Below are 12,939 nucleotides of genomic sequence, written 5' to 3'. Positions count from 1 at the left end.
AACCTCGTCTTCTGGGGTCCCACGGCGGCTGTCAGCTCCCTCCCGCAAGGACTCTACACTATGCGAGGGAGCTCGCATGAAGTTGTGGAGTGCTTGCGGGCACACGTTCCCGTATTACAGCAAGCAGCTGCTTTCAATCCATCCACTCTAGCCAATCAGCTCCAGGGTGAGCGGCGAAGGACGTCGGGGGGCGAGTGTGGGGCTGGGGGCACCGGCATTGTTAGAATTATTATTATTTTTTTTCACCTTTATGCATAGAATGCATTAAGGTGAAAAAACGTTACCTTTACAACCCCTTTCACACCGAGACATTTAGCAGGTGTTTTAGCACTAAAAATTGCCTTTCAAGTCACCCCAGTGTGAAAGCCCAAGTGCTTTCACACTTGGGCGGTGCACTTGCAGGATGGGAAAAAGTAAAAAAATAAAATAAAAAAAGTCCTGCAAGCAGCATCTTTGGAGCAGAGTACACATTGCCCCTGCCCATTAGAATGAATAGGCAGCACTTCAGAAGCACCGCATCACGACCGTTTTTAACCCCATTAAACCCCTTCTTGGGGGTTAAAAGTGCCCCACTACCACCTGAAAAGCCGTGACAAAAACGCTGCTATAACAGTAGTAAAGCATCACTAAAAACGGGCAAAGCTTTACCGCTGACGCAGACACCACCCCAGTGTGAAAGCACCATCACACTGAGGCGCTTCTGAACTGCCAGTTAAACAAGGAGTGCTTTTCAGGTGCTTTTGAAGAGCAGAGAGGGGCTCTTTACTACCCTGCCAGTGCACTACTGCCCCAGTCTGAAAGCAGTCATTGATTTTATTTAAAATAGGTTTTCGGGAGCTTTAGGTGTTCTTTTTAGCTTGAAAGGGGTATACAGGTTGCCCTCACAATGTGGGGTCAGGTATGACACCCAAGATTTTACCCAGGTTGTACCAATCCATATGCACTGCATCTATTACGGTACCAGAAGATAACTTTCACACTGAATTGTCTATCAGCCGAAGGGTTAAAAGCACTCGTGCTGCAGCTTTCAATGGGCAAGGCCTTTTGGGGGCAGTGCATACACCACTTCAAAGAGGCTGCTTGAAGGACTTTTCAGAATATCCCACAAGCGCTCCCGAGTGCTTTCCACACTAGGGTGGCATGGGAGGCGTTTTTCAGGCATGATTTTTAGCATTAAAACTCCTTCAGTGTGAAATGGGTCTAAAGATTACAAACTAAAATAATAAACTAGCTAAGCCAAGAGTGAATTCTCTATAAAGAAGACTCACCTTAGATCGAAGCCCCCGCAGCAGTCCCAGGCACACTGCTCTGCCGGGCGACATAACTGCCGGAGTTATTTCCGGGTATCTTGGGCTCCGGCTCTGATTCGCCAGAGCCGCAATGACAATCACTCCGAGGCATCATTGCTTCAGTGCACATGTGCCAATGACGTGGGCACATGCTGATACAGGGATAGACATCTCCTAAGCCATGCAGGTTTAGGAGATATCCACGGTAGCTACAGGTAAGCCTTAATATAGGGGTTGTAATGGGTTTACAACCACTTTAAGGCCCCTGTCACACTGGTGTTTTTTCCCACGGCAAAAAACTATAAACTATTCCCCATTAAATCCTATGCAATTGTTCATGCTGTGCAGGTGCGCTGCGCTATGAAAAGTCCTACATGCTGCATCTTTGGTGCAGTTTTGTTATGTGATAGCGCACTTAAGCTGCACAAAAATCACATGTGAAAAGGGCCAAAGATTAAAAAATAAAAAAAAAAAATAAAAAAAAAAACACAAAAAACAAAAAAACAAAAAAACAAAAAAAAAAAAACACATTTTTAGATCTGCCTGGCATTCAGATTGAATTCAGCTAACTTCTAGTAAAGATCAGAGCCCATATGCAAGGACGGTTTAACAGAAGAGAGGTTCTATTTCTTTTTAAGACTCTCAGATTAATACAAGACTTCAGTCACATAAGGATGTTTTATTGCATAAACACATTTCACAAGCAACCATTCTTTAAACCGATCGACTCCACCCAACGCAATTAGAACCAGAAATGCATGGGCTTAATTGTCTACATATGAAGGCCCCTTTCACACTGCCGTGACTTGAAAGTCATGCGATTTTGCCACGATTTCAGGGAATGACTGTGTAAACTTGAGTTCTATGGACCTCAACTCACATCAAAGTTGGACCAAAGTAGTACAGGGACTACTTTGAAGTCAGTCACACAGATGAATGGTACTCATTGGAAATCATGGGGTACGACTTGTCCTGCGATTTGGGACTGCAAAGTCGATTGACAAGTCACACAAGTGTGAAAGAGGCCTAAGAGTTACCCCCTTCCAGTAGTTTACCCTCATACCTAAACAAGTTGTGGTTTCTATGCAGCATTTTTTCATATTTACATACCATTGTATTATACTTGTGCATCTCTATGTAGTGTTCTCCAGAAATCCCACTGAGCTGTGTGTTCCCGTTATTAATGCTTTATTGATACACTTTACTTCTCTACCATTCTCTAGATTCCTAAATCAATTCACGGATTCTCCACCCACCATTTCAAATGATATTTTCTGCCTCCACAAGACCCTGAACTGAAAAAGCTCACAACATTCCCACCCAAACATTCATACAATGTCTTCCCATGTTCACACTTCCTCCTCACCAAGCTGTTCCACTGCTACATTTTGCCACACACACACACACACACACACACACACACACACACACACACCTAGGTGCTCAACATTCATAGTTATGTGACAAATAGAAATATCTGCATATTTATCACAGCCCAAATATAGTTGTTTAGTCACCTTTTCTGTGCTACACTGCGCCGAGGTTCCCTAAAAACCAAATTATTATAAATGGGAATATTAAAGTTTTAAAAATGCCATAGCAAAAAAATAAAATAAAAAGGTCTTGTTGAAATTATTGGATGTGATGATATTTTAAAGCCATATAATCTGAGATACTAAACACTCTATAGTATGGCTACAGTTAAGCGTGGTATTTATGGCTGGATTTATGAGCTCACACCCATCCTCAAAGGCTCAGATGTGTTACCAGCATACATCCGCAGCTTGTCATTGATTTGTACAGGTGGATGTACACAACACCACAACTCCCAGAGAGCAGAAATATACGTTCCTATACACGGTATACAGCCCTCTGCAGCTGTATTAATGAGCCCCTAAAATAAATGCTATTAATTGTATTTTTGCCAATTGCATAGCCAGAACCTGAAAACGCAACTGACTGAACGTCTGAATTATGCATCTAGTTGGATGCAATCGCCACTCGGCTGACAACTTTCCATCCGGCTCCTTTGATTTTTCAGTCAAAGTTTGTCGAACCTGGACGATGCTGATAGGGCCACCTGCAACTCGAATCATTGCAGATCTGACAGGAATCGGACAAAATCTAAGCCGTGTATGGCCAGCTTATAAATGATTGTAAACCTAGTTACACCACTTTTATCTACAGGTGAGCCCATGATAAAGGCTTATCTGTAGGTACTGGAAATATCTCCACAGACCTGGAAAGAAGAGGGGTGAAGATGGATGAAACCACCAGCTGGGACATTGTGGGCAGGCAAGTGCAACTTAATGGGCTAGTATGTGATACACACTAGCCCATTATGCTTTTACTTTGCAAAGGGGGGGGGGGAGGGGGGAGTAAAACCCATCAGGGTTTACTTCCTCTTTAAGGTCTCTATATAAAAAAATAAATAAAAAAAAAAAAAAACACACACACACACACACACACACACACACACACACACACACACACACACACACACACACACACACAAAAAAAAAAAAAAAAAAAAAAACTGTAGCTGTAAAAAAACGTTCAGTGTGCATGAGGCCTACAGCTGAATACATCCCATTACTATTTAAAAAAAAAAAAAAAAAAAAAAACACATGACACTGACAGCACAGATTAAATCTTATGGCTAAACAACTTCATTCTGTGTTTATGGCTACATACTATCACTGGGTGGGGATGTTGTGAGCATCCAAATCCAAGATGCCAAACCGCTGACTCATCTGCAGAGGAACTGCTTACTGCCAGTTTACTAACACCAGAGCAATGGCCAGAGTCTTGTAGCAAAAAAAACACCTACACTAGTAGAACAGTGCTTCACTAACACAAATCAAAACATATATAGACAGTGCTTCAGCCAAGTAGCTTTTTTGTCAAACCAGTCTGTTTTGCTGTGGGTGTGTGTGCGCGTGTTACTTCTTGCCCCAGAGAAAAGAAATCTCCACAAAGTGTCAGTAACGGGTTTCCCATTAGAAGATTTACTCTCACCTCTTGGTCTGACATGTGGAATTTTAGATTTCCCTTCTGGGACAATGAGCATCACGACAGGAATAAACAAATAAAAAAATGTAAAAAAAAAATAGCTCAAGCTCTGTCCGATTGGAAAGTCTTGCCAAAAAAAAAAAAATAATAATAATTCTCAGTTGGATTTAGGTCTGGACTTTGGCTGGGCCAGTCTAACACATGGATGTGTTTTGATCAAAACCATTCCATTGCAGTTCTAGCTGTATGTTTAGGGTCCTTGTCCCGCTGGAAGGTGAACCTCCGCCCCAGTCTCAAGTCTTTTGCAGACTAACAGGTTTTCTTCTGAAGCCTCATACACACGGTCGGACTTTGTACAAACTTTTCCGTTGACTTTGGTACAAAGGCGCGGTCCACAAGTTTGTATTGCATACACACGGTCTGACTTTTTGACAACAAACACGAACATAATGACATCACAACGTACTGACGCCGCTTCAAAAGAGGACGTTCAATGACTCCAGCGCCACCTTTGGTGAACTTCTGTATTGTAGTCTGTTCTTTTGCATTGGTTCTGAGCATGCGTGTTTGTACCTTGTACAAAAGTCCAATGCTTTTGCGTACACACGGTCGAACTTTGCTCCATCGGACTTTTGTTGCCAGAAAGTTTGTCCGTTCGCACAGCCAACAAAAGTCAGATGAAAACAAAAAAAGTTTGTCCGATGGAGCGTACACACAGTCGGATGTTGCTCCAAAACAGCTAATTTGCATGTTTGTTGTCAAAAAGTCCGACCATGTGTACGGGCCTTAAGACTGCCCTGTATTTGGCTCCATCCATATTCCCATCAACCCTAAACAGCTTCCCTGTTCCTGCAGAAAACCACTCACAACATGATGCTGCCACCACCATGTTTCATGGTGGGGATGGTGTGTTCAGGGTGATGTACATTGGTAGTTTTCCACTACACACAGCATTTTATCCGAAAAAATTTAATCTTGGTCTCATCTGACCAAATGTTTGTTGTGTCCCCCACATGGCTTCTCACAAACTGCAAACTGGACTTCTTATGGCTCTTTCAACAATGGCTTTCTTCTTGCCACTCTTCCATAAAAGGTCAGATTTGTGGAGAGCACAACTAAAAGTTGCGCTGTAGACAGATTCTCCCACCTGAGCTGTGGATCTCTGCAGCTCCTCCAATTTATTGCTCTCCTGGCCCGACCTGTCACTTTAGGTGGACGGCCATATCATTCCCATTTTCGGATGATGGATTGAACTGTGCTCTGTGAGATGTTCAAAGCTTAAAACATCTGAAGGATTCACAGAACAGGTGACTTCTGAAGGCAATTGGTTCCACTAGATCAGTGGCTCTTATCTCCTGTCCTCAGGACCCACTAGCAGGCCAGATTTGTAAGATAACTGAAATACAATCATAGGTGATATAATTCGCTGCTCAGTGATTTCAGAATTGGCCCCAAGGTAATACTTAAAATCTTGCCTATTAGTGGGTCCTGACTGAGGACAGGAGTTGAGAACCACTGCACTAGATTTCAGTTAGAAGTATCAGGGTAAGGCCCCTTTCACACTGGGTCGGTTTTCAGGCGCTACAGCGCTAAAAATAGCACCTGAAAAAAACGTCCGCTTTCACACTGGAGCGGTGCGCTAGCAGGACGGTAAAAAAAGTCCTGCTAGCCACATCTTTGGAGCGGTGTATTTACCGAACGTAAAGCGCTCCTACCCATTGAAATCAATGGGGCAGCGCAGCTATACCGCCGGCAAAGCGCCGCTGCAGTGGTGCTTTGCAGGTGGTTTTAACCTTTTTCGGCCGCTAGCGGAGGGTTAAAACTGCCCCACACCGCCACTAAATTTGGCCGCACACCGCCACTAAAATAGTGCTGCTTTACTGCCGATGCCCGCACCGCCCCAGTGTGAAAGGGACCTAAAGGGAGCTGAATATAAATGCAAGCCATCGTTTTCAGATATTTGTAAAAAAAAAAAAAAAAAATGAAAACCATTTACCAAATTTCCCCGTTCCACTTCATAATTATGTGCCACTGTGTTGGTTGATCACATAAAATCCCAATAAAATACATTTACAGTTGTAACGACAAAAATGTGGACAATTTTAAGGGGTATGAATAATTTTTCAAGGCACTGTACATGGGCATACTACAGTGCCTGTATGAGGGCTGTGTTTGCCCGCATGGGAATACATCCCCACGCAGGTAGTCCCATTTGTGTCAATTGGGATGCAGCAGCTGCACAGGGACAATTGCTGCTCCCAAGCCAACAGCCATGTAGGAGCTCAGCCCTGAACATACAGTGTCTGCATTCTGCAAGTACTGTGTCCCAACTGATGTGAATAAGACTGCCTGCAAGGGGATGTCTGGAATACCTGTGCATTCCCAGGTGGGCAAACATGGCCCTTGCTTGGGTGTATGCTGGTGTAAGTCCATCTAAATGAGGCCTGAAAAAAGTAAATTCTTTGATTACAATAATGCTGTGCTTCAGACCACAACCATCCCTGCTGAAGCAAACCAGAATAAATGGGTTTATAAGCCGGACTGTTGCAGGCAGTCTTCAAAATGAAGAAAAGCAAGAAGCTGGCTTTGATTGTTGTGGCTGTAAAACACTATTCTGTCACAAGATACAAAAGTACTCAAAATAAAAAGACTTCTAGAATCTGGAACCTTTTCAGCCAGAAGAATTTACACAGACAGGTAGAATCCCTACTAATTAATGTAACATTTTCCAGTTTAGTAATGATTTTGCAGGGTTGAAGTTAAATGACCAAGTTCACCAGTTAAAGTAGAAGTCCACTATAAAACTAAAATCCCTGCATCTATAGACCTGCACGATCTAACGCCAACCTCAACCCTGGAGAAACAAAAAAAAAAAAAAAAAAAAGTACACATACCTTTTTTGAAGCCGATCCGACCCGATCCCACACAGAGCTGTCAGCTGCGGCTTAGTTGAGTAGGCGGGTGCAGGAGGACACATCCGACAACAGAAGCCCCATAGTAAGTCTATGGACGACATCACTCCCCATTAATTTCACAGCCGTTGTGAGCCGCGTCCTCTGCAGAGCTTCTGCCAATGGAGATCGGGGCGGGTCGGCTTCAAAAAAAGGTATGTACACAGATTTTTTTTCTTTACAGGGCTAGATAAGTTAGAGTTAGGCGATGGAGGTCTATAGTGCAGGGACTTTAGCTTCAGGGTGGACTTATACATTAAATACCGCATGCATATTATCGTAAAAAAATAAATAAAAGTGATCAAGTCTTGTTTATATAACATCTTTTTTTTTCTTACCTGCTCTGTGTAGTGGATTTGCACAGAGCAGAATGGATCCTCCTCATATTGGGTCCCTCTTCAGCTCCCCTGGCCCCTCCCTCCCATTGAGTGCCCCCACAGCAAACAGCTTGCTATGGGGGCATCCGAGCCAAGGTACAGCTCCCTGTGTCCAGACGGAGCCGTGGCCCAGACGCCTTTCTCTCATTGGCTGACTGACAGCAGCGGATCCCTGGATCTAGATGGACCTCAGGAAAATTATTAGGGGTGCTGCTGCACACAGAAGGCTTTATCTTAATGCATAAAAAAAAAAAAAAAAAAACCAAACACCTGACTTTACAACCACTTTAAAACACCTCAAAAAAGTAGAGAAAGTAAAAAGGAAAAATGTAATGCAAGGAAATTGCCAATCTGATCAGTGTCACTGAACATTCAAAAAGGATTTACATTATATATAGTTATAAAACAAGGATGTAATAAAATACTTTAGGGCTGTGTTATTTTCCAGTGCTAAAACTGCATCCCCAACCTGTGTCTCCATTGATCTGGCCTTCACAGCCTGTTAATCATGGGCCAAATTTAGGAACTGTAGAATAGACCAATTTAAAACCACCCGACAAAGCTATGCATTAGATATGGCATGCTTTCTGGGTTACATATCCAATCAGGTTTCAGATGCATAGATTTAACGCTCAACTCTACGGTTTCTTGGCCAATTGCTATGGGTTACTGCGCGCTCTTATCAAATAAGGCTCATAGAGGTAATCAGTCTGAAACTGAATCAATATTATTAATTGTATTATACAAGACAGCAGATGGCCATATTCTCTAGCAATGCTATGGACATCGGCATAGGTTAATAAAAGTTCACAAAATGGCCAAGCTTATCTATCCAGTATAAGTACAATTATAGTTTATCTTAAAGCGTTGTTATCCCAACATGTTATATTCCTGATATGTGCCTGCTGTACTGCTTCATTTGTGTGAAATCCCTGGTGTTCCTGCTAGTCCCTCCGCTTTCTAATGAAAAACTGATCACACCAAGCAGGAGAGCACACCATGGTCAGTTCTCTAGCTATGCTGGGAACTCAAGTGTACTCTCCTCCAATGATCAGACTGGTCCTTCCTTCCCCCCCGAACATCCATGCACTGGGAAGCTGAGTGTACTGTTGCTTCTCCTCCCCCTAGCTCTTATGCAGCTAAGAACAGAGGGCATGTGATCGTATACATTTTGTAAAAATATATATTATATATATATATATATATATATATATATATATATATATATATATATATATATATATATATATATATATATATATATTACACCAAAAATGTTTTGCCTTTCATTTCTTTTTTTAAACTGAATGGGAATAATTTTTATAGAAAAACTCATCTCTGTCAGTCCCATTCACTTTAATGATGGTTGGCGATGTGCCAGCTACAACGTGAGGGACGTGGAGGCAGCAGGTGAGTGCATGCCCACTAACAGGTGCTGCCATGATGGATCTGAAATGGCAGGTGCTGTTTAAAATGTTCACACAGGTTGGACTGGTTGGCTTTTTTCAACCTATGTAAGGACTCATTCTTGCTGGCAGTTAGAATGTTTATTATCAATGCAGTGCATGTTGTTATCTCAGCTTGCAGAGCTTGGGATTTATAGAATGAGTTTACCAAAAATGTAAATATTGCAGAATATACAGCCTCACGTTACATAATTAAGCTCCATTTCATGCTGAATAAAGTAAATTATTAATGCATCTTAAACAGAAGACCATTTTTAGATAAAATGTATTTTAATAAAATGCTTTCAAAGTAAAAAAATTTTTTTTGTTGTAAATCATTGATTTTTATCCACCCTGGTTGTTTTACAAGGTGAGCGATTATAATCCCTTTAAGTGAATCCCAACCTTCCCATCTCTAAACACGGAACAACATTTGCTCTCAAAGCGTTTAAGATCAGTAATAATTTGCCTTTGTGAAGAAGTCTCACCTTAATGCATACGTGTACCCAGTATTTTCTGGGACATGCTGGGGAGGCGCATAGGTGTGTAGATGGGAATAATCCATTCTCAGGGTTTCAGATCATACTGCAGGAAGGGAAAGTCCAATAGAACATTGTCGAGTTATATTATGCATACACACCTAATCAGTTCCAAGATGCAAATAAAATGAAAGCTGCAGCGCAAGCTCCAAATAGACAATTCTAATAAAGAGCACTTCACATGGAGTAGCAATTGTAAGCAAATTCAGCATCTGCTTATTAAACACCTTCATTTTACTGGTGCCAAAAATCAAAGATACTTAAACCAGGTGCGAGCGACAAAACGACATCAAAAAGGCACAGCTATACAGGAGGTCCAATAAATACCATATTCATACGAAAAATGATCTGAACAGTTTCCCTTAAGGCTCAGCTACCACACCCCACAGGGTGACTCAGGAGGATGCCGGCTGGTCTCCTAGACAACTCCAAACAGACTCACTTTTAAAAGAAAACAAGAACTGAAAATATTTAAATCAAGAAAGAAATTGATAATTTAAGATTATTCAGCATTACAAAAGTTCATAGCACAATTTTGTAAGGCAGTACAATGACAGAAATGTTCAGTAAATCATTATTTGATTAAACATATGCCTTGTCTGAACACGCCAGATACATCTATCATTGAGCTTGACAACTAGTGGCCGACAGGCAAGGAGTCCCAAGATATTAAAAAATATATAATTTTGTTAGGGGGACAAAGTACATGTAGAGCTCAATCCTGTTTGGATCTGTCCAGTCATTGCTAAGCAGCATGGTCAGAGCGTCTTGCGCATGCGCCCCCCACCTTCTGACCACGCTGCTAGAAAGGAGACCAATTTGTGATCAACAACGCTTGTTTTGGGCAGCAGGGGGGGCTCTGGAGATCAAAACCACCATTTACAACAGAGCTCTGGGGCTGGCTGCTTGTAAACATACATAGCCTTTGCAGGTGGATCACACAGTGCCACAACAAAGAGTGACTTTATTTTAAACAATTAGTGTTGTGTATGACACAGACTGCACCACTACTGGTTCACAATAGTAAAAGATCGCACAGCCAATGGCGCTGTGTGAGCAGTCTGAAGGGGCTTGTAAACATACAGAACCCCAGGAGGTGGGTCACAGAGATGCGGGTTATGTGATCTCTTAAGATTATGAATGAACTGGCAGCAGAGCAGGGCTATGAAATACACGGATCCTGATTGTTCATTCATAAAAAAGATCACTCAGTACTGCAGGGCCGTGTGATCCACCTGTCAGACGTGTGTATTTACAACCACCCATAGAGAGCTCACACCGTGCTGCAAGCTGGTGCAAGCTTTTGCTACTGATGAACAAGCAATTATTTACTTTCATGAATGAACAGTCAGTGCGGTTTGTTCATTCATAAAAGTAAGACAACTCTGCTTAGGGAGGGGCAGGAGCTCAGTCTACGTCCCCCCATAGGAGTGCCCATAAATTGGGCTTAAGAACGGGTAGAGCTACAGCCAGCAAAAAAGGGGCCTAAATCCTAAACAGAGCCACCAATCAGAACACAGCCCGGTGCTTATGAACATAGCCCCCTAAGATTACATTTTTGTCTCATCTAGTAGCAGTCAAAAAGACTTTGAGACTAAAAACACACCACATACACAGGAAGCAAATTAGTAGATTTCAAGGAGCTAATCAGTAAAACAAAAAGTTAGTAGGCAATTCTTAACACAACTATGCAGTGGCAAAAGGGTGGGCATAGCCAGGCAGGATCAGCCATTTTTATTTAACTTTTTTAGGCGAAAGAAGGCGCCAAATGGCACAGCACAAGCACTGTGCTGCACAACATGCTTTATAGGAAATACTTTTTTTTGTTTGTTTTGTTTTTTTAGGGTAACACTTTAACGACTTGCCGACCGCCGCACGACGATGTACGTCGACAGAATGGCACGGGCAGGCATATGGGCGTACATGTACGTCCCTGCCTTCCCGCGGGTGGGGGGCCCGATCGGGCCCGATCAGGCCCCCCCCCCCCCCCCGTGCCAGCGGCGGTCGGTTTTCGTTCAGAAGCGATCCAGGATGAGGGGGCGGCCATTCATTCATGGCCACCCCCTCTCGATCGCTCTTGACGAATGGAAGTGAGGCGTGACATCACTTCCTCTCCTGTAATGTAAACACAGGAGAGGAAGTGATGTAATCTCTCCTCCGTGTCGGTATTTTTCGTTCCGGCACCGAGGAGAGAGGATCGGTGAGTTGCACCAACACGACACTTCACAGTAGAACATGCCAGGCACACTCACACCCCCCCTTCACCCCCCCCCAATCACCCCTGCCCCCCCAGTCACAGTGACACCAATAGCATTTTTTTTTTTTTTTGCATTGGTGTCATTTGTGACTGTAATAACTGTTAGGGCAGTTAGGGTTAGCCCCCTTTAGTTCTAAGGTACCCCCAATAAAGGTTTAACCCCGTGATCACCCCCCGTCGCCAGTGTCACTAAGGCTGGGTTCACATTGCAGCGGTTTATGAGAACGGATGTGATTCGCACCGAACTGCAATGCAAATCACATCCGATCTCTGTGCGATTTCGAGTTCAGCCATACAGATAGTATGGCTGAATTCGCGCCGCACCCGCCGCAAACTCGCACGGGACCCTTTTTTTGGTCCGCAGCAGAATCGGATCGCATGGGTGTTCACACCATGCGATCCGAGTTTGCAGATCGCACTGCGATATGCGAACTGATCTGGGGGTGTCATTAACATTTCACTGACACTCCCAGCAGTTCGCATAGGGCAGTGTGAACTGCCGCCGGGAGGCATGCGATGCGGGAACCCGCCGCGGATTTGTGGCGTTCCTGCATCGCTCCAGTGTGAACCCAGCCTAATAAGCGATCGTTTTTCTGATCGCTGCATTAGTGTCACAGGTGACGCTAGTTAGGCAGGTAGGTATTTAGGTTCGCCGCAGCTTTTTATAGCGCCAGGGACCCCCATATACTAGCGCATAAAGCCTCCTGATTGCCCCCTAGTTAACCCTTTCACCAGTGATCACCATATAACTGTTACAGGCGACGCTGGTTGGTTAGTTATTTTTTTATAGTTTCAGGGCAGCCGCCATTTATTAGCTAGTCTCACTAGTGTACCCCTAAATTTAGGGGTGTCTACTTTCCAAAATGGGGTCATTTGGGGGGGGGGGGGGGTTTGTGCCATCTTGGCATTTTATGGCCTTCAAGCACCGCCTTCAGGCTTTCTAAGGGCGTTACAGTTTTGGTTTTCGGGGCCCCGTACGCGGCTAGGCTCCCAAAAAGTTACACATATGTGGTATCCCCGTACTCAGGAGAAGCCGCAGAATTTATTTTGGGGTGTCATTTCACATATG

At 43.5% G+C, this 12,939-nt stretch overlaps 1 protein-coding gene across 2 annotated transcripts in view; it reads right to left on the bottom strand.

Moving 5' to 3' along the window:
* The window catches only part of SUN1 (Sad1 and UNC84 domain containing 1), a 112,701-nt gene that overhangs the window by 81,964 nt on the left and 17,798 nt on the right, over window positions 1-12,939 (bottom strand). The window contains exon 2 of one of the 2 annotated variants that reach the window (XM_077449064.1): window positions 9,563-9,659. The exons of the other annotated variant lie outside the window; for it this stretch is intronic. Coding sequence (XP_077305190.1) covers window positions 9,563-9,639 — 77 coding nt within the window. The 5' untranslated portion in view covers window positions 9,640-9,659. The remainder of the gene's footprint in view (window positions 1-9,562; window positions 9,660-12,939) is intronic. 2 annotated transcript variants of the gene reach the window in all.

This window comes from Lithobates pipiens, unplaced genomic scaffold (genome assembly GCF_037356315.1).
Source record: "Lithobates pipiens isolate NorthernLeopardFrog02 unplaced genomic scaffold, aLitPip1_a1.2 Scaffold_22, whole genome shotgun sequence".
NCBI lineage: Eukaryota > Metazoa > Chordata > Amphibia > Anura > Ranidae > Lithobates > Lithobates pipiens.
Note: the sequence above shows the minus strand (reverse complement) of the source record. Positions and strands in the feature narration are given on the sequence as shown.